This window comes from Callithrix jacchus, chromosome 3, assembly GCF_049354715.1.
Source record: "Callithrix jacchus isolate 240 chromosome 3, calJac240_pri, whole genome shotgun sequence".
NCBI lineage: Eukaryota > Metazoa > Chordata > Mammalia > Primates > Cebidae > Callithrix > Callithrix jacchus.
In genome coordinates, this window is record NC_133504.1 from 33,965,511 (window position 1) to 33,989,008 (window position 23,498).

The 23,498-nt window shown below is 32.8% G+C and overlaps 1 protein-coding gene across 8 annotated transcripts in view; it reads left to right on the forward strand.

The window, feature by feature from the left end:
* FSTL5 (follistatin like 5) overlaps window positions 1–23,498 on the forward strand; it is an 848,028-nt gene that overhangs the window by 45,718 nt on the left and 778,812 nt on the right. For all 8 annotated transcript variants that reach the window (XM_002745278.7, XM_008992524.5, XM_008992523.5 and 5 more), the window contains exon 2: window positions 2,729–2,870. In XM_002745278.7, coding sequence (XP_002745324.3) covers window positions 2,745–2,870 — 126 coding nt within the window. In that variant the 5' untranslated portion in view covers window positions 2,729–2,744. The remainder of the gene's footprint in view (window positions 1–2,728; window positions 2,871–23,498) is intronic.

The following is a 23,498-nucleotide window of genomic DNA, read 5'->3' on the forward strand; positions in this document are numbered from 1 at the left end:
CGCCTATACTAAAAATACAAAATTTAGTTGGGCATGGTGGCAGGCACCTGTAATCCCAGTTACTCAGAGGCTGAAGCAGAGAATTGCTTAACCCTGGAAGAGGTGGAAGTTGCAGTGAGCCCAGATCACACCACTGTACTCTAGCCTGGGCGACAGAGCAAGACTCCATCTCAAAAACAATGCAAAACCGAACAAACAAATTAGTGCATTAACAAAGTTCGGAGGAGAAAAAAGACATATAACCTAATGGAAAAGAGCAACATATTTCAAATAATCACGGTTATGATTTATAATGAGATCCCTGAAATGAAGGAAACCTGATCTATGGGAATGAGTAACTAAATCAAGCAACTCAGGGAAGGGATTCTTGGGAGAGATATTTTGATGTCTGAAAGTTTTTAGGTGACCAATGGGATGGGGAGAAGGGCCATATTTGAAATGAAGAAAATACCTTACACAAGCCTTATAGCAGAGACTGGCAAAATAAGTTGAAAAAACTGAATGAAGTTTGGAGGCGGTATCTAGAGGGAGAGAGAAACAACACAGAACCCAGACATTGGGAACTCATCAGCTAAGTCAGGAATTTTTTTTTATCTTAAAAGTACATGAAAATATATGAAAGTTATTAATGAGTGCAATAACATGATCACTCAGGCTCTTACGTGGAGAATGGATTTAAGATGCATGTACAGAAATGTGGAAGACTAGCAAGGATGTGGTTGGGGCAGTTTTGGCGAGAATTGTCTTGACAGCTTGCAATAGAGTGGGGACGGTCAATTTGAAGAGGAATCGAAGTTTGGGAATATATTTAGAAGGTAGATATAAAAGAATTTGGTGATGGTTTAATGTAAAGGATAAAGGAAATATATCAAGGGTGTTTCCTTGGTTTCTGGTTTGAGTACACAGATGTAAAAATCTGGAAAGGTGTGGTGTTATATGAGGGTATGCATACTATGAAGAGTTGCTTTTGAAACATAAAGGTGGAGCTGTTAAGTAATCAAACTATCCCAATCTAGAGGTAGAATGTGAAGCGATATATATATATAAAATAAAGACCGGAGTTGATGTTGAGGTAACTTGGGCTGAATGAATGAACCAGGAAGATAAGCGGCTAGCAATGTGATTTGATAAACCACAATATTTAATGACAAAATAAGGAAGTAGGCTGAACCTCCTAAAGGACTGAGGAGTTTTTACAAATTCTACAGAAAGAGAAGAGACAAGTGTTATGAACACCAAAGAAAGTGACAATTTTTTCAAAAAAGGGAAAAGAAGAAATGGCCAGCATATGTCCTATACGTCTTGAAAGAACTGGATTAGGTGTGCCCACTGTGAGGTGTGTGTGTGGTGTGTGTGTGTGTGTGTGTGTGTGTGTGTGTGTGTGTATGTGTGTGATTGTGGTGATTAGCCTTGAGAAAGTTAAAAGTCACTTTAATGGGATGATTTTCACTCAGAAGCATGACCGAGTGAACTAGGGAAAGAAAATGGATGGAATGATATATATATATAACTATTCCAGCAATTCAGAAAGTAGAGGAGACAAATTATCTTAAAATATAGGCCATTTCAGCCTGTCTAAAGATGGAAGAAAATAATTGAGAAAGAGAGTTAAAATTCAGTTAAGAGCCAGACTCAGTGGCTTACGCCTGTCATCCCAGTGCTTTGGGAGGCCAAGGCAGGAAAAGCACTTGACACCAGGAGTTCAGGACTAGCCTGGACAAGACAGTGAGATCCTGTCTCTGCAAAGTACAAATAAAAAACGAACTGGGCCTGACGGCACATACTTGCCATTCAAGCTACTGGGGAGGCTGAGGCAGGAGGGTCATTTATGGTGCCACTACCCTCCAGCCTGTGTAACAAAGTGAGACCCTGTCTCTAAAACAAACCCCAAATACTGCATACAACAATGTTAATTAGTTAAGTTTCTCAAGAAGTCAGAAATAACAGATTGGCTTCAATAGGAGAAGGAAATGCTCCTCTGTGTCACAGTAGGGAAGGAGATATGTTGGTGAAAGTGATGAAGCAGAATATACTTGAACTGAAAGCTTAGATTTGTATGTTTGGAAAAAAGTTCGTATTTATAAAATAATGAGTTTATGGCATTTTACAACTTATTTATATCCGAAAACAGAGAGAGGCTGAAGTAGACATAACATTTAGTTTAACGTAACTGTAAAGCAATTTTCTAGGAAATGCCGTTTTAAATACTAAAAAGTACATTAATAACTAAATATAATCCACCTGCATAACTTCTGTGGTACTCAGTTAATTTATTAAGCACTACCTATCCTAGGCTATCTTATTAATTACTCATCAGTATTTACCAGTGACTTATAATAACTATAAGTCTATTAAGATTTATTTACAAATTATACTCAATGAGAAGTTCAAGATTTATATATCCATAATTGTGTTCTGTACAGATAATTAGAAAACTAACTATAATGCAATATTTTCTCTATTTCCCCCTTTTCCTTCAACCTGTTTTTTATCAACTGTTTTCTTACTACATTTTTATCAGTCCCTATGTTTCTTCTCTTTTCATATTCTGTATAGCTGAATGAAAAAAAAATGTTTGTTATAATCAAAGGAATAATCAGTATTTGGAGACACTTACTTCTCATTTCACTTGGCAACTAACAGCAAGTTTTGAGTAAATATTTTATGATACATATTTTTCAATATACAACTCATTTTCTCTGATTACTTGCAATTTTAATTTTGACAGGTGAAAACCAACAAGGATGTTTAAGTGCTGGTCAGTGGTCTTGGTTCTTGGATTCATTTTGCTGGAGTCAGAAGGAAGGCCAACCAAAGAAGGAGGATATGGCTTTAAATCCTATCAGCCTCTAATGAGATTGCGACATAAGGTACAGTCAGTTTTCTGAATCTGCTCATAGTGTCTGCCAATTATAAACTGAGCTATTAGTTTTCTGGTTTATTATTCACTTAGGAGCACCTATTTCAGAATATGCCTTCAGTAGTTTACATATTATTTTTAAAAGGCATATTTTAATACATGAAACAGCAGTAAATTTGGAAATTTACAATTTTGAAAACTGACTACTTCTTCACAAAAAATATAGGTGGCTCATTAAAAATATAATTATTAGAATTTACATAGAGTGATATTTATAAATTTATAAAGCAGTAAATATAAAACCCAATCTACCAGATAATTTCTATTACTCCCATATTAATTGTGATTTAGGAGATTTGAAACTAAAAAAAGTGTTATGTTTCATGATTAGCCATAAAGATAAACAGGAAAATATATCTACATCATCTGCAAATACATAGGTTGGCAAATAATTTGCTTCCATAGAAATTATTACAAATTTTAATTCCATCAAAAATCATAATATGGGGTTATCTAATGTTAGGCAAATACTCCACTTCTTACGTTAAATGTTTTCAAGTATAAAATAATCTGATATTTAGACATATAATAAATTATAAATATTAAATGCTTACAGTCAATTAAACTAGTATTTCATTTTAATAGCAGTCCATGATGCTGAAAACAATATTCTCAACCTTTTATTAAATCACAGAATATTTTATAACTCACTTTTGAGATTTAAGAAATTAGGAAAAACACCAAAAATAATATACTAATTGTGGGAGAAAATCTTATATATTTGTAAAATTTCTTATTCAACTTGTCTATAAGAAAGACATTTGAAATAAATAAATATTTTTTTCCATTGGAATTAAGATGTGCATTTTCACTGCATATATTTTTGCTGAAATTCTTTGTAAGTATTATATATTTTGGTACAATAGCCAACATTTACTGGGCCTTTTGTGTAGCAGACCATTAAACTAATCTCCTCAATGTATTATCTGATTTAATTTTTAAAACAACCTTATGAAGAAGGTTGTTTCTATGAAATGAAACTATTTTCATTTTATAGACAATAAATTAAGTCATAGAAAGGTGAATATGCCCATCCAAAGCTTAGAAATAATAACTACTGTATTAATGTTCTCAGAACACTTTATTAATACAGCAATTTGGTATACAGTGTTGTGTACCCATTGAATATTTATTCTGTGCTGTTTGCTCTAAGTTATGTGTCTTGAAATGAGGAATTATGCTTTTCTTTCATATACTTTTATTTCTGGTGCCATGAACATAAGAGGCACTGTTTAATTAAGTTGATGGCAGAAAAATGACAGGTGGAATGCATGGCGATGCTTTTCTGAATGCTCCATTGCTAAATGTAATACCACAAGTCTTAATGTGTTAGCATATACCTTTATAAACAAACTATTTTTAATTAAGTTTGGATGCCAAAGAAAAATTTATGTGTTGAGATTTAAGAAAACTTTAAAGAAGAGAAATAACACGCTGGGTTAAACTTGAGAAGCACTAATACCTACCAAAAATCATCTAAGTCACCTTCTAATATTTTCTACATCTGCGTGTCTTTACCGCTAAATAGTTAGAAATAATATGTGACTGTTGGCATTCAAAAGCACAGAGACAGAGAATGCCTGGTCATACCCAACTTTCAAACAACTTTGGGCAGAGTTGAGATTAAGTTATGGAAGGCATTTGGTGAATATGTGTGCCTGTGTGTGTGACAAAGTGGATATTTGACTGGAATGACAAGGGATTCTGGGTTGTACAAGTCCCTGTAAAAACCCTATCTTATGCTTTGTACTTATTGTCAACCCTCATACTCAGAACTCTGAAATTACCTTCTTTTCTCTGACACCTTGAAGATTGTATCAGAACTTTTATTTTTGTTTGTGTCAATCAAAATTAGGATCCCAGAAATTTCTGGCCTTCCTTTTCCCACTGATTCCTATTATGAACCGACTGGGTCCGTATATCACATTATTGGTGAGCCCTTACTAAACCATGATTGAAAACAGAAAGCCATAAACCTTCCCTGTCAATTTCTTTGGTTTATTTTCATCCATAAAACTCGGCATCATTTGTCAAGACATATAGTTTACTTATTTTTTAGTTTGTTGGATGTTTTCTTTCATTAGGATGTTAATTACTTTCATCTTGCCCTAGAACAAGGATAGTATAGAGCACATGGTACACATTCAATAAATATGTAGCGAATGAATGACTTTATCAGATGGCTATAATAAGACTGAAATCAAGACAACATATATATCATATATGCATATACATTTGTATTTATATCATTAGTTATTAATTAAAATAAGTAAAATTTATTTTCCTGTTTATTATAATAAAATCAATAGCACAGTACTTCAAATTTTAAAAATAAATTGTTTTAATAGCACTATATAAATTAATTTTCTCTTATTAATTATTTCTAACCTATATGGACTATTTAAATTGCAAAAGTGTAAATACTTGTATTTTTGTCAAGAAAAGAATGCAAAATTCATTTGTATTAGGTTTCACTAATGTTAAATATTATTTATTGACTAGAAAAGTATAAAATAAATAATACGCAAAATAGATCTTCGGGTCTGAGAAGCCGTATTTTACATTTTTCCTAAAAGAGTTTCAGTACTTTGAATCTGAACAAATGCATGTATAGAACTCATTTTTACCAAATATTTTTGTGCCGGCCATAGAATGAATCCAATTTTGGAATCAAGAATAAAAATATGAGACCTATTTGTCAGATTACATTGAAATATTGTAGATACAAATGTAAATGTATGCAGGTATATCATTTACAACTCTATGTAAACATAAATGTAATTGAATATTTGTCTGTATATTGAGATAAAAATGAATGACACAACAATCTATTAAGCTAATTATGGAAATCTTATAATCCACAGGTAAGGAAGGAAGCCAATCACATGTTTTGTCCCATACTCAATAAGCATGTGTGAAACATCATGTGTAGAAATTTATTCACACTCTAGAATTGTAAAATACGATTACCAAGTCCAAATCCCAAAAGTGGATTTTATTTATCATTGTAATTTATTCATTATTTAAAAATAGTGAATAAGAGAAAATTAATTTATATACTGCTATTAAAACAATTAAAAAATTTTAAACATTGCATACTTACATCATGCTAGGTGGTTTCATATATACTAATTATCATAATTTATATAATAATCCTGGGATATAGGGAATGTTATTCTTGTTTATTCAGAAAGGTAAAGTAACTTTCCCAATAAAAAGAGAGAACCACAGAATTATCGAGGTCATTAAAATCAGGTAAAAGTAAAGGTAGGTCAGACATAGAGGAAAAAAAGAGGCCAGAATGATAAATGAAAAAGATGATATTAAAGCAAAATGACATTGACCTCAAGGAGAAATACCTTAAGTTCTTTCAGTTTATTTCTCTTGTACCTCCATAAGCACAACCATAGAATCCCCATATCCATTTCCAAAATGAATGTCTTCTCCTGATGGTTGTTGCAGTCCTCAATTAGGCCAACCTCACAATGAAGACTCACTAAGAAGCAATACTTAACCATCTTAATTCCAAGTCTGTGATCCAAAATCTGTGTGTGAGCACACTGTCGTAACTATTGACAGCCTTGTGCATGTCTGAGAAAGTTTCTTGGACACTCCCAAATTTTGAGCTGTCTTTAGAATTAGTGTACTCAGAGCAGCCAGGATGAACTTGAGTTAACATGTCATCAGGCATTCACTATATAGTAGGTACTCTGGTAGCTATATTCCATGCATTAGGTTACTTAATTATATGAATATTCCCATGGCATAAGTGATTTTATTGCTATTTTGTAAATGGGGAAACTGGAGTTCACAGATGTTTACTAACTACTTAATGTCACTGCTGGAAACCCAGACAGCAGTATTTGGAAATGCACAGTCTAAATAACTTAATAGAGGTGATAGAATGAGTACTTTTGTAGTAATTTGGCCTGTATCCCATGTATTTCCTGTTCTCCCCACATTCTGATCATGTGATAGTAACTCAGGCTTACATGTCTTGGCCCTTTTGTGCTTGGATAGGACCCATGTGATCAGTTCTGGCCAATGAGTTGGGAGCAGAAGTGCCATGCAATGCCTCTGGGCTGAATTGAATCATAATTCATATTGGATCACAGTAAAACCTTTCAGAACTCTCTTTTTTCTTAAGCATTGCAAACAGCACCTGTTCAAGGTGGGGGCTACTTAAGTGTTCCAAACTGCCTAAATAACTATGATGAGTGAAATGTCCTGGCAATTAGAGATTGTCATGGAATAAGAACTGTAGGGTTTTAAATCCCTTCATTTTGTAAATCATTGAGATTTGGAAGTTGTTGGTTATGTCATTAAAACCTTAGCTTTATCTGCAATCAAGGCAGAACTAGTATTTAAACCCACATCACCTAATTACAAATACTGTGCTTCTTTTTCTTCTTCTTCTTCTTTTTTTTTTTTTTTTTTCAGACAGAGTCTCTCTCTGTCGTCCAGGCTGGAGTGCAGTGGCTCAATCTCAGCTCACTGCAACCTCTGCCTCATGGGTTCAAGCAATTCTCCTTCCCCAGCCTCCCAAGTAGCTGGGATTACAGGCAGGCACCACCATGCCTGGCTAATTTTGTATTTTTAGTAGAGACTGGGTTTCACCATGTTGGACAGGCTGCTCTGGAACTCCTGACCTCAGGTGATCTGCCCACCTCAGCCTCCCAAAATACTGGGATTACAGGTATGAGTCACCGTGTCTGGCTCTGTGCTTCTTTTTCATTATCATTTTGGCTCCCTGTTTTATTTATCCTGTCGCCCTTTTAAAATTCTCATGTCTCCACTATTCCTTTTTTCTCACTACTTGCTTGATCATAATTTTCCATCCCAATTTAATCACCAGGTATATTTATAATGATATAATATGTATGTATTAATATTTCAGCATATTAACATGTACCTAATTGGTTGCTGGTAAATCCTCTTGAGGTCAGCAGCATAGCTTACAACGGTTTTTCTTACCTACGGTGCTGATCACACTGCTACATTGTTTGCTAATGATGATAATCAAAGTCAGGCTTGAGGGAGTATCTTATGAGGACAGACAAGAGTATTCTTTGAGTATACCAAGTGGGACCACTTAAAGTCCTTAAAATGCTTTTATCTCTATCTAACCAGAGACTACTATATCCAAATTTGTAGTGCAGAGCTACCCTTGCAAATCTAAATTGACATATGGTTCCCTTACTTACTGAATCAAAATTATTTACTTACTAAATCTGTGAAGGTAGTTACTGAGCAAATAGGGCAAAGAGTGTACATTTAGTAATTCCTGAGAGGGTTGCTATTTACCATGGTACAGTATATTTCAAAGAATTCCTTTGTGGGATGTGATTTTTTTTTTTAACTTTTGGTATTAAAGGAGTAAGAGATGTGGATTGCTGAAGAGTGGCAGTAGAGAACTCTAGGGAAACAGACAAACATTAAAGAAAACATCAAAACTTTGACTGCTTAGAGGCTGTGAACCTTCAGGCAGACCCAGGAGCATTATTTCCTGACTGAGAAAAAAATTGCTATCCCTTCTGAAATATGTGATTTTTGGCAGCATTATTCAAGAAAGGTCCTTTGAAATGTTAATGTATTTTGCAGAGGTCAGGAAGCAATTTGGACCACCATCTGAGAGCAAATATGTTCACGGTGAGAGGAGTTAAAAGAATATTAGTTAAAGAATTAATTAACTAAATAGGATTATACCAATTAATATATTGCTATGTTTATTCTGTGTATACCAAAAAGGCTGAATATTGTTGATAAATCTCAGAATTTTTTTTCTAATAAAATAAACTATATTTGAAAAATGTATTTTTCCTGACAAATTATATCTCATTATTAACTAACACCATCCTATCCCTACTTTTGTGATTGTACAATAACTATTGAAGGATAATTTAAAAAATCAAAGCCCTAGGTTAACAAGATCAAAGTATAAATAATAGTTCCACATTTTTTACAAGTGGGAAAAATTAATCTAAGAAACATCATTTGAGTTTTAACAAAAATGCTTTCATAGTCCTTTAAGAGGCCTAGGCAAAAATCAAATCACAAAGCGGTTTGTAAAAGTTTCAGTTATGCAAGATGAATAAGTTCTGATATCGAATGTACAGCATGGAGGCTATAGTTAACATTATTGTATATTTGAAATTTGTTAATATATTAGATCTTAAATGTTCTCACCACAGAAGCCTACAAAAAGAAAGTAAATAGTAAATATGTGAGGTAATGGATATGTTAATTGATGGTGATGATCATTTCACAATGCATGTGAAACATCAAGTTGTACATTTTAAATATATACAATTTTCTGTCAATTTTACCTCAATAAATCTGGACGGGAGAAAATATTAAAACCAACTTTTTTTTTTTTAAATTAAAAATTCTCTCTACCTGGATTTCCAATAGGCTAGATGCTTTTTTATTGTTAAAATTCTCATGCTAATTGCCTGGAAGGAACTCTGTATTATAATGATGATTCTGTTGACAAGGTGTAGGCTATTTTTTTTTCTCCTGAGGGACTCTGTCCTTTTGTCTTCCAAGCTTTAGTCAGGCAGGGAAAAACTTAAGCAAGTTTGCTTCAGTGAGTGACTGAATAATATCAAGAATTGTGAAAGGTCTGAGATTTTATCCTCTTTGCAAACTCTTAAGATAGCCTGTCACACAGTTTCATGAATAGTGACAGAAAACAAAAGACTCCTGGGTCAAAGATAAAGGACAGTTCATTCTTCACAGTAGTAGCAGTAGCCAGAGTGTCCTTTGTACTTATTTTGTAAGCCCAGTTTCCACAGGGCAATGCGGGTTACACTAGTGCACACTATAGAGTATGTTACACAGGAAGACCTGTGAGTTGAAGTACACCATGTATGAGCATGTCTGTTCTTTTGCTCTAAAGAAAGACATTTTCTTTATCTTAGGGAACAATATGTGGTCATTTCCTTTGTTCCGAAAGGCGATACAATTCCTAACTTACCAGATGTGAGTTTAGTAGCCTTTTGCTTCAGAGAGAGACATTGTCTCTATGTTCCAAGACTTTGTTACACAAGTATCCTTGAACAGAGAGATAGCCCAGAACAGATGGAAGTTAGTGTCTCTGATCACAAAATGTGCAGAAACATTAATGGAGAACTGGCTACCAGTATACATTAACAGTACCACTTATTACATACTCTAGGTCATTATTGCCACTAAATACATTTGTTTAAGGCCAAAGCTAAATGCTGTGTGGACAGAGTTAATCTGAAAACCAGGTACTTCTTTGTAGCTTCATTCTACCTTTTACCTAGTTTTGTCCTTTTAAGAGTTTTAAGAAAATACAAAGTTTTGTTGACCTTTGAATGTGTTATTTGCATGTTTATTTCTTCAAAACAACTTTATTTGCTATTCTAGAGAAAACTGGCATTCAGTGGACTGAATTGCTTTGCAAGTAAATAAAGGGATAGATCTGACTTCTAAAATTCTCAAGATGAAGACCTACTAGAGAAAATGGACTTTGATCTTTGGCAATGAATTCCCAAAGCAATACTATTCTCATAGATCTATAGGTGGTATGTAAAAACAGTTACTCTTTCATACCTCTATGACCCTACATTAAAATATTTAGCGTAAAGCTTTAAAAGTAACTATAACTTGGCAAAATAGAGCTGCTTTCCTTTGCAAGTTTGAAGTTTTGAAATGCTAAAAATGTGTTGCATCAGCATCCTATTTAAATCTATTGAATACAAATAAGACAAAGTAGGCAAATAAAGTCAAATGTGTATAGTATATTAAAGCCAAGCTTGTCAGGAGTCCCGAACACTCCAGTTATGTGCCAGCCTTTAGCACATATGATGTTTTCCACCACCCAAATATGAATTTTCAAGCGACCTAAAACACAATACAGTACTTTCTCTTACCCCAATCCCTCTCTATATTTACATATATATATGTATATATATATATATATATATATATATATATAACTTGACAAAATGGAGCTATATAGAGAGCTCTATTTTATATATGTGTTATATATATATATATATATATATATATATGTAATTTTTCAATAGTTGAAAAACGACATGGATTTATTCTTGTTTCCAGGAAGAGTCACTGACTTTTTACAGATAAAAAGGCATCAGAATATTAGGACATAGGTGAGTTAAGCAGGTTACTCTTTATTTATTTTTTTCTGTTGGACTTCCAAAGTTTTTTTACCATTAGATCTCTTTGCCTTGTCTCACAGTTTTTGTGGAAACAGTAATGCTTAGCTAAAGAAAAATAATCAACACACCCAAATCTACATTAATTAAGCACTTTGTGCTTCCACCTATTCAAAAAATAATATATAGGTGTGGTCGTTTTCAAGAGACCTCTATGTGGATACTCTAAACATGTATATGTAGGAAGAAGCATTATGAGTTAAAAATAAGTGAATGAGGTAAAGATACATTTTCTAATCATTGTATTTATCCATTGGCAAGCTGGCATTTGCTGTCACTACTTCAATGTGTGAATTAATGATAAGTTATTTTCTTCATGTTTTATTATTAAAAATTCCATTGTGACTTCAATTAGCAAAGCTCTGGGTTACAAATGAAAAGAAATACTCTGGTTTATGAGCTTGACATTCAGCATGTTTAAGAGAATAAAAACCATTATATAAGCCACAACTGAAAGGGTTTTATTTGTAACCAGTATTACTTATTGTGTTGTTTTTTTGCCTTAGTTACTTTGCATATGAACTGAGTGTTATAGGATGGTAGAAATATTTCTTCTGTTTAAAACAATATATAATATAGATGGGCCAGGCATGGTGGCTCATGTCTGTAATCCAAGCTCTATGGGAGGCTGAGGTGGGTGGATCATTTGAGGTCAGGAGTTTGAGACCAGCCTGGCCGACATGGTGAAACCCCATCTCTACTAGAAATACAAAAATTAGCTGGGCATGGTGGTGCACACCTGTAGTCCCAGCTACTTGGGAGGCTGAGGCAAGAGAATCACTTGAACTCAGGAGGCAGAGGTTGTAGTGAGCTGATATTGTGCCACTGTACTCCAGCTTGGCAACAGAGCGAGACTCCATCTCAATAATAATAATAATAATAATAATAATAATAATAATAATACAGATGGGAAAACTGAGAGCTTGAGAGGCAGAGATTTTTAAGTTGATAGTGATATAGCCAAGTACTTTTCAGCCAAGAATATAGCCTAGATTTTCTCTCTTCCAGAACAGTTGTTTTTCTTTAAGGCTCTCTCCCCAAATTAAGACTTTAAGTTCAGTTTTTAACAATAAAAAAATACATTCACTCATGACTTCAGCAAATATTTGTTAAGTACCTACTACACATGAAGTACTGAATAAAACAGTTCAAATCAAGTTCTTAAATACACAGCTTCACTTGCACTGACTGTTATTGAAGCAAACATCTCCAATGAATTTACTGAAAACACACTTCAAAACCTTATTTAGATGTGCAACAGAGGAGTAGTTCTTCAAGGAGAGCCAATGCAAAGTTTGCTTTATAGGAGGTAGTCTACAAGAAAATAAATGTGGTTGATTAAGTGTGTTTGCCAGACTAGGTACAAGAGAAGCATGCTTAGTCTAAGATGTTGAACTAGCCACCTGGCTATCTGAAGGTGATTTTGTGTTTATCACCTGTGTAGGTTAAAACCATGGCCCCTTTCAAAAGTGGGTCTGGCGTTCATTATACAATCAGTAAGTAGAAACACTCAGCAATAAATATCTATTTCCAACAGGCTGTCAAAATTGTGCTTGCGAATGTTATCAGAAATGCCAGCAGTGTGGTTTGTTTTCTCTGGAGTTAAGGGCTTCTTTTCTCTTTCACACTACTTTTTAAAAAACAAACAAACAAATATTATTTTTAGAAAATTTTAGGTCCACAGCTAAATTGAGCATATTACAAAGAGTCCCTCTATACTCCATCCTCCACCCATGCACAGCCTTCCCATTATCAACATGCTGTAACAGAGTGATACATTTATAGTCACCAAACCTACATTGAATACACGTTATCATCACCCAAAGTCCATCATTTGCAATGGGTTCACTCTTTATGTTGTATATTCTAGGGGTTTTGACAAAAGTATAATGATATGTATCCACCACTATGTTATTATACAGTATAGTTCCACTGCCTTAAATATCTGTGCTTTGCCTCTTCATCTTTCATTTCCACCAAACGTTATAGAGTTGGAATCATATAGTACACACCCTTCTGAAATTGTCTTCTCATTTAGTAATATGCGTTCAAGTTTCCTCTATCTATTTTCATTGCGCATTAGCTCATTTACTTTTAGTGCTGAATAATACTCCATTTTCTGAATGTACCACAGTTTGTTTTTACATTCACTACTGAAGGACATCTTGGTTGCTTCCAGGTTTTGGCAATTATGAATAAAGCTGCTATAAATATCCCCATGCAGATTTTTCTGTCGACATATGTTTTCAGCTCTTTTGGATAAATACCAAGGAGCATGATTACTGCATCATATGGTCAGCATATGTTTAATTTTGTAAAAAACTGCCAAATTGCATTCTAAAGTGGCTGTACAATTTTTCATTCCCATTAGCAATGAATGAGAGTTCCTGTTGCTCCACTATCCTCACCAGCATTTGGTGTTGTCGGTATTTTGGATTGGGCTATCCAAATAGTGGATGCTGTAGCTTTAATTTTCAATTCCCTAATGAACTATGATGTTTAATATCTATGAAAACAGGAAACGATTTTGTTAATTGTCTGTCTTTGATGATAGTGTCTGTTCAGCTCTTTTGTCCATTTTGTCATTGGGTTATCAGTTTTAATTTTGTTGTGTTTTTCAAGTTCATTGTGTAATTTGGATAACAGTCTTTTATCAGATATATCTTTTGTAAATGTTTTTTCTCGGACTGTGGTTTGCCTTCTCATTCTTTTGATAGTGTTTATTTTTATTGGAGAAATTTTTAATTTTTATGAAGTCTAGATATTTCTTTCATGGACTGTGCCTTTATTGTATTTAAAAGGTCATTACCATACCAAAGGTTATCTAGATTTGCTCCTACATTATCGTTTTTGTGGATCATAAATTTATTATGTATACATTCTTTATCTATATATATTTTATTGTGTTTTAGGTTTTGGGGTACATGTGAAGAACATGCAAGATTTTTGCATAGGTACATACATGGCAATGTGGTTTGCTGCCTTCCTCCCCATCACCTATATCTAGCATTTCTCCCCATGTTATCCCTCCCCAACTCCCCACCCCCTGTTGTCCCTTCCCTAGTCCCCCCCCACAGACCTCAGTATGTGATGCTCCCCTCCCTGTGTCTATGCGTTCTCATTGTTCAATACCCACCTATGATTGGGAACATGCAGTGGTTGATTTTCTTTTCTTGTGTCAGTTTGCTGAGAATGATGGTTTCCAGGTTCATCCATGACCCTACAAAGGACATGAACTCATTGCTTTTTATGGCTGCATAGTATTCCATGGTGTATATGTGCCACATTTTCCCTGTCCAGTCTATCATCTATTGGCATTTGGGTTGGTTCCAAGTCTTTGCTATTGTAATTAGTGCTGTAATGAATATTCATGTGCATGTGTCCTTATAATAGAACAATTTATAATCCTTTGGCTATATACCTAGTAATGGGATTGCTGGGTCAAATGGAATTTCTATTTCTAGGTCCTTGAGGAATTGCCACACTGTCTTCCATAATGGTTGAACTAATTTACACTCCCACTAATAGTGTAAAAGTGTTACTTTTTCTCCACATCCTCTCCAGCGTCTGTTCTCTCCAGATTTTTTAATGATCGTCATTCTAACTGGCGTGAGATGGTATCTCAATGTAGTTTTGATTTGCATTTCTCTAATGACCAGTGATGATGAGCATTTTTTCATATGTTTGTTGGCCTCATATATGTTTTCTTTTGTAAAGTGTTTGTTCATATCCTTCTCCCACTTTTGAATGGGCTTGTTTTTTTCTTATAAATCTGTTTTAGTTCTTTGTAGATTCTGGATATTAGCCCTTTGTCAGATGGGTAGATTGCAAAACTTTTTCCCATTCTGTTGGTTGCCGATTCATTCTAATGACTGCTTCTTTTTGCCATGACAGGCATAATTTAGTTATATAAAAGTTTTTATATTCTATTTTAACAATAAAAATTCTAAATGATTTATTTAAATTAATGCTGAGAATTACAAATTTGATTCTGCTTTAAACAGTATTTTTATACTATAATTGGGCATTTTAAACACTTTAATATTTCTTCAATTCAATTATTTTCCTCTTTTCTTAAATATTTTGGATTTATGTAGACACTTAGTGTGATATAGTTAACAATAACTTATTGTGTTTCAAAATAGCCCAAAGAAAATATGTAGAATCCTACCACACAAATAAATGATAAATGTTTGAGGTGATGACTATCCTATTTATCTTGATGTGATTATTAAGTGTTGTATGCACGTATCAAACTATCACATGTGCCAGAAATTTATGCAGTCATGTCTTAATTAAAAACTTGAAAGTGAAGAAGAAAATCCTCTATTTAATTACCCTTAAGTTGTATAGTTTTGTTTTGCATTTAGTTCTATGATCTATTTAGACTTAATTTTTCTGAAGGATTTAAAGTCTGTGGGTGGATTATTTTTGTTGTTGTTTTTGCATGTAAATGTGCAGTTGCTCTAGAAACATTTGTTGAAAATACTGTCTTTGCTCGATTGTATTGCTTTTGCAACTTTTTCCAAGATAACGTGGTTTTGTTTATTTATGGACTCTCATTATATTCTAATGATATGTTTGTCTGTTTTTTCACCAATACCAGTCTTATTTATTGTAACTTTATATTATACTAAGTTTTGAATTTAGTATTTCTAGTACTCTGACTTTGTCCTTCTCTTTCAACATCGACTTGACTATTTTGAGGGTTTAACATGTCTAAAATTAGAATTGGTTTAGTCATATCCACCAAATAACTTTCTTGAGCTTTGACTGGAATTTCATTGAATTATTTTGTGTTAACTCATTGTATCTGAATCATTGTTTGTACAGTGGACAGCCCAGGTGTTACATGCATATTCTCTGAGTCTTGAACAACACTGAATATTTTTGCAAAATACATCAATACATAGATGCATGAAGATATAGAATGTTATCATCCCCTCAAACATTTCTCTCAGGTCTTTTCTCTGTCAATCTCTGCTTCCATTTCTTCTTGGGCAACCAATGTTTTGATTTTTTTTTACCATGATATAAGTTTGTCTGTTTTAAGATTTTCTTGTAAATGGAATCATAACATATAGCAGATTTATGTGCCATGTTTTTGACTCAGAACAATATTAAGATTAATCTATGCTATTTTGATTATCAGTAGTACATTCCTTTCTATATACCTAGTTAGAGGAATACTACCCAGTGTAGATAACTACAGTTTCTGGTTTTTGGTTATTTTCTCTTCGGTTCCTTTTAGTATGATGGAAACCTGAATGGGATTCTGATAAATAAAGTTGCTCTGAACATCCTCATGTGACATTTTTGTGGTTATTTCAGATTTCCTTGGATCAATACTAAGAGTAAATTGCTGTTTCAAAGTGTAGGCATTTTTTAAAATAAGAAACTACGGAACTTTTTTTATAGATGTACAATTTTCCATTCCCAACAGCATTGTATGAAATTTCCAGGTGGTCTACATTTTTGGCAATATTTGCTGTTTTGGTCTTTTTAATTTCAGACATTCTGGAGAGTGTGTAGTATTATCCATTGTAGTTTTGATTTAGTTTTCTTGTTAATTAGTGATGTTGAGCTTTTTCTTTTGCATTCTGACTTTTCATAAATTTTCTTTTGTGAAGTGTCTACTTGAATCCTTTGCCTATGTTGTAAATTGTTTTTTTTTTTCTCATTTTTAAGTACTTGTTGAAATACTTTATATTTCATTAACACTACAAAGGATATATAATTATTTTATAGAAATAGTTATTTTATACCATTGTAAAATTCTAAGGTAGTTAAAGCTACTGTTTTCCACTTTAAAGTAATTTTATAAAAAACGATGTTGATTATGACAATAAAAGGGTCATAGCTGGGCAGAAATTTTAAACATTTAATAATAAAGTAATTGAAAGTTATAGCTTGCCACAGATACATATTATTATATATTTTATTGAATTGCACTTAAATATTACATATACACATGTATACATACCTATACACAAATATATATACAAACACACATCATATTTATTTCATCAATGTTTCATTGCTAAAAAAATAGTAGTTTCTCTCCTCTATTGCAGTAATTTATCAGCCACTAAGGATAGTCAGTTACACCCAATTTAAGATTTAAAACAGTATTTTCATAATATATTATATGTATAACTCATTTCTCTGAGAAGATGAACTAAACTCAAACTAGAAATTACAAAGATAATATTGGAAAGAGTAAATTAAATCTTTAGGAAAAGCAGTAGTAAAAAAAGATATAACTGTTGTGATGAGAAAACATCTCTTGCTTTATCATCTTATAGTTTAGATTTTAACAACTCTTAAAAATAAACTACTACCTCAAAGAATAAAACAACAAAGGGTATGCAGTCTTACTGAGTTCTACATTTCTGTCAGTGTAGATGTGTGGCAAGTGTTAGCAGAGATTCAGTCATGTTTCACTCATTGTATCAATTTCATTTCATCAATTGAATATTGTTAACTTTAAAAAATTGTTATGTTAATCCTCTAACTTTATTTTTGATTTATAGTTATATAGGAAATAAATATGAATACATTTTAGAACCTATAGTAAGCTTGTTAATACTTAAGCAATATTATTTTGGAAAAAAATTAAAGCTACATTATTTGTCCACAACAACTATTTTTTTCCTTTGAATGGAGAACACACATTAGACAAGTTGTAGAAATACTAAGGGAAAGGGTATGTAGGCATCTATGAGTCACTGCACCAGATTTCCAGTTTTCATTTTGTTTTATGTTTAGCTTTAAGGTTACTTGGGTATGACCAAGAAATAATAAATGAAAATGCAAGACAGACAGAAGGTTGAGAAGCAAGCCCTCTTGATTGCCTACTCCCACTTCACTTAAAGCATTTCTGATTGTATATCTATTATAATATATAAATAATATATTATTTATATTTATAAATTGTAACTCATCATGTTTTTCTGGAGGAAAATGTTTTGATTCCTTAAGAAATGTTAAGTTATTGAACGATTGGTCTTAAGATTCTGCTGCAACAACCTAGTGATTTGTGAATTTTGATTTAAAATGGTTTTTAGCTAGTTCCATAAATCAAGTTGGTCTTTGAAGGATGGAGACTTGCCATGACAAAATATATTTTTAAAAATAGAGGATGATTCAGAAAATTTTTTCAGGATAGCAAATTAAATATTTGGAGGCATTATTGCATTAATTTATAAAACTACTACAAAAGCATCAAGGAAATTTAAAGTTGAAATGTAGCTTATCTACATTTCAAGATATTACAAGAGTAATATCTTCATTTTATTAGTGAAAAATTTAGGTCATTATATGCGTGTGTCTGGATTGCTACAATCAAGTAGTGGTAGAGTTGGAAATAAAACTCTGGTCTTCTAACAAAATATAGTCAGAGACTTCACACATTAGAGACATTTTTTTTTCTAATGTATTTGTTTAAAATGCTCAATCGTAGTACTTACACATGTAACCTATGTGTACATTTTAAGTACGAACATTTCCACCACAAGCATATTTCTATCAATTCTACCAAAATCAGTTCCTATATAAATTTTTTTTCAGACCTTGATGTTCTAAATACCTATATGTTCTCCGAAAGTAAGTACAATAGCATTTAATTCTCCCCATGAAATTTCAGCCATTGTTTAAGTCCACCGTTATAATAAAAAACATCCTCTTTAAAAGCATAACTAAAATTGGTTTATGTGCTGCAGTTAAAAACCCGTTGCTCTGCCCAGTGTCCCCCTCTTTGAAAACCTCTTTCTCAAGATTTTATGAATTTTTCTTTTGATTGATACAATAAAGTCCCTTATTCACTTCCCAGGAGTCGCCATTCATTGCTCCAGAGAACATTATTTCTGTGAAATGTTCTACTGAAAAAGGATTCTAATGGCTAAGTCATTTGGAGAAAACTGCATATTATGCTTCTGTGGAAATCCACAATGCACAAGAGCATATTAAAGTCTGAGAAACATTATAAACTTTGCTTAACCTAGAATTTCCCAACTAAATGGACTATGGAAATTTTTGAACACCTTCTTATGTTCTGGGAAACACAATTTGGGAAACTCTGCTCTGGTAGCTTTAGAATTAACTGTTGCTATACGTATCAGCAGACTTGGCCTCTCTTGAAACCCACAATGTTAAAGATCTTATCAAATATAATTTTATAGTTATGAATAACAAAGTATAGTAAACTAATTTTTGCTTTTTTAATTAATCTAGATGTCAAAGTATTTTTTTTCTGGTAAGAGACTGTTGATGCTGTTTTTTAAATTTTTTTTTTAAATTGTAATATAGAATTTAAATTATGTGCTGGCCATGTATAGGAAATGCCATTTCTGAAAATACTGCTATCAGAACCCAGGCTGTATGGGTAAAGAAAAATGTTGAAATAGATCAATTTTTAAGTTTTAATTGAACTAATTTATTTATTTCCTGTTTCTTCCTCAGAGGCAAAATTGATATAATATAGGTATAGTAAAATGCTTAATTGTATACTTAACTCCATATTTAGATTTGTATATACTTACAGTGCCACCACTCCAATTATGACACAAAATGTCTCCTGTAATTCAGAAGTTTACTCTTGCCACTTCTGATTAATTACTATATACTGTTGAAACACCATCTTCTGAAGGCACATAACCTTATATTTTTCACTACGAATTAGTTTTATCTTTGAAATTCATATAAACAGAATAAACAGAATTCTACAGCAGGCATTTTTTCATGTCTGTTTTTTTATTTTTATTATATTTTTTGCTTAACACTGTCTGACTGTTGCAGAAAACTATCATTTTTGTTACTCTGCAATGTCCCATTATACAAAATTTCTTATAAAATTTATTATCCAATCTACTACGGGTGGAAATTAGGGTTGTTTCTGGTTTGGCGCTGTTATGACATTCTCGTGTATGCCTTTTGTTGGGTATTATATACTCATTTCTCTTGGAGTATAATTTTAGGTCATAAAGCTGACATGTTTAGCTTAAGCAGATAATTCTTAAGAGTTTAACAAACTGTTTCTGCCAGTATATTTGTTTTTATAAAATATATCAAAATGGTTCTTAATAATTTTAATTTTACCTTTTTTTTAATCTACCTAAAAAAGATGAGATGTGAGCAGATGATATATTATTGCTGCTGGCAGCCAGATATTGAGCAGGACGCAAAATGATTTCATGACTGAATGTTCGTAATCCAAGTGAAAAAAATGCTAATATTGAGTCTCTAAAATTTCTCATAAATTTGTTTTTTGAATATTTTATAAAATGTGAATTAGTATGCAATACCTAATTTAGAACAAAAGTTATTCTGCAACTATGAATTTGCCTGAAATGATAAACAAATCACAGAAATTTGTGCTTTAAACTTTTCTTAAAGACATTTCCCTCTTTTGATATGTGAGGAAACTTAGTGATTATCAATTTAAACTTTTAATAGCTTTTCTATAAAAAAATACACCAAATATTCTAACATCTAATTATTTTATATAAAAATAGTCTCTTGGATGTGGCATTTTATATTTATATTTTTTTAAAAGAAGGAATTTGAACCATCTTTTATCTCTCCTAATCCCCGTCAGCATTGTCTTCAATATTGCTTTCTTGTAACATTTTCTGGTAATTAATAAAATAATATTTTACTGTGGAAACATTCATTCCTTCTGGTAGAGAGTATGCCACTGGAAAACATAATAACTTTATCTCAGAGAAGTGTTGGGATTTCCCAACAAACATTTCACCTGCTATCTAGTATTTCTCAAGTTAGTTAAAATTTTCCAGAAGTAAAAAATTAGCTGAAAATCTGAAATTAGTGTAGCATTTAAGAAATAAAGCAAACACTCAAAAACAAGCACTGCCGTATTGCAGTAGTTTTTCTTTGTATCAGTCGGAACACCAAAGTCTTATGCTATCACCATGCTTCTCATTTGCCATTCTAGTTTATCTCAGTGTTTACTGACACTTGATATTCACTTGTCCTGAACTTTTCTTGTAGTTTCATTATTATTAATTACAGACACTTGCTGAATCTAGGAGTTTGTTTAAGTTACCTATGTTTATAAGGTGTAAGCCTCTATACCACTGAAAGACACAAGCCCAGCTATCTTTTGAATTATGTGCTGGTTGTTAGAATTTTTGAGTTTCTAGATAAAGCTAATGTAGCTTACTTCTTCTACTTATCAAACTTTAGGAAAATGATCTCAAAATGAGTTACTTTCAATGTTGTATTATTGCTATTCTGAGGACTGTAAGTCAGGTGAAATAATTTCCAGCAGCAAAATGATCATCTGTTGGGAAATTTATCTCTTAGCAGTAATAAATAAGAACAAATACTACTGACTGCCAACAGAAAACTTATGTTTAGTATCTTCATGGTTAAATATTATGTAAATCTGCAGAAAAATATTTTCTATCCAACTTGTTTATTTTTAATGATTTAAGAATATTTCAAGGAAGGAATTCCAGGTGTAAAATGACTCTAAGGGCTTCTAACACAGTGGTTATCAATCTTGACTAGACATTAGCATCACCTGAAAACATATAAACATGCAGATGCCTGGTACATTCCATTCAAAAACTATATAAGCACTTCTGGAAACTGGAGTCTAGCATGGGTATTTATAAAAGTTCCTAGATTATTTTAGAGAACAGTCCTGGTAAAGAATCATTGTATTAATGTACCCTAGGATTGAATATCAAAAAGTTGTAAAAATATTGATTAGTGTTTAAGTGTTTTAAAGTTGGAAATGTTACAAATTCTATATATGATATGTAATTATATATTTTATAGAAATTATATATACTGTTCTATAAGGTAATATATATAAATATACATATATTGTCTTAAATATATAAAACATACATATATTCTATAGATTACCTTATAGAGGAATATATATAATTTATCTCTATATATAAATATAACTAATAAAAGTAGTTTAATATAAAAGGAAACCTACTTTGATGAGGACTCTGTGTTGGTCATGATTTTTTTTATATGGATTCAAGTGTTGGAAGACCAGAGAACAATAGTCCAACAACGTTGAGTAGAGAGAGAGTCAATTTGCGGTGCATGAGACAGGGGTCACTACAATATGTACATTACATTAGCAGAGGACAAACAAACTTAATACTCATCAGGTCACAAATGAGGCCTTGGAAAATGACTCCAACTTCCAGAAGAGTGTTTGCATCATATGTTTCATTTGCATAACTGTTTGCTACGTTAACTGGGGAATGAGGGTGGGAAACTTTCAATGAAAACTTGCTGTGATAAATCCCCTAAAACCCAAGACACTTGTTCATACTAGGTTGGGTCTACTCCTAACAAGGAGAATATGTACTAGTTTAAGTCACAACTGATAGTAGTTGAAGATTATGAAGTGAGATGCCTATCTGAGGTTTAGATTTTTAAAATCTCCCAATACTAATATACATTTATTTAAGTATTTAATAGCACAGAGATTTCAACAGCGTATAGTGATTAGTCAGGAAAACAGATAATTCATCAAGCCAAAAACTTGAGATGATTGCAGAGTGCAATTGAGTGTATAGGATGATTCTCAATCTGGTTGTAGAGGGCAGAGTGGCTGAAGTGATAATTTAGCTGAAACCTGAGAGAAATAATTTTGAAGTTACTAAGAAGAAGGAGTAAATGTATTCTAAGTGGAAGGCAAGGCTTATATTCACAAACCTGATAATCACTTCAATATTGTCAGTGATTAAAACTAACATATAGAAGAAGGCAGAGGCAGTAAGTAACTCAGTTTAAAAACATAAGGAGCAGAAAGGTGATGAGGCACTGTAAACAAGAGTACAACTTTTACATCTTACTCTAAGATTGACGAGGAATCTATGGAAAGGTTTTAAGAAAAAGGAATGTAAAGATGTTGGTAAATTGTTTTACTACTGGTGAGATGGTATCTCATTGTGTGTGTATGTATGTATGTATGTGTGTATGTATGTGTATGTGTGTGTGTATGTATGTATGTATGTATGTATGTATGTATGTATGTGTATGTGTGTGGGATTTTCTGGCTCTGACACTCTGGTTGGAGTGCAGTGGTGCAATCTCGGCTCACTGCAAACTCTGCCTTCCAGGTACAAGTGATCCATGCCTCAGTCTCCCAAGTATTTGGGATTACAGGCATGCACCACAACACCCAGCTAATGTTTGTATTGTTAGTAGAGACAGGATTTCATGCTGTTGGCCAGGCTAGTCCCAAACTCCTGGCCTGAAGTGATCCACCTGCCTCGACCTCTCAAAGTGATGTAATCACAGGCATGAGTCTCCACGCAGCCTTCCTCGTGGTTTTGATTGGCATTTCTCTAATGCTTAGTGATATTGAGCTTTCATTT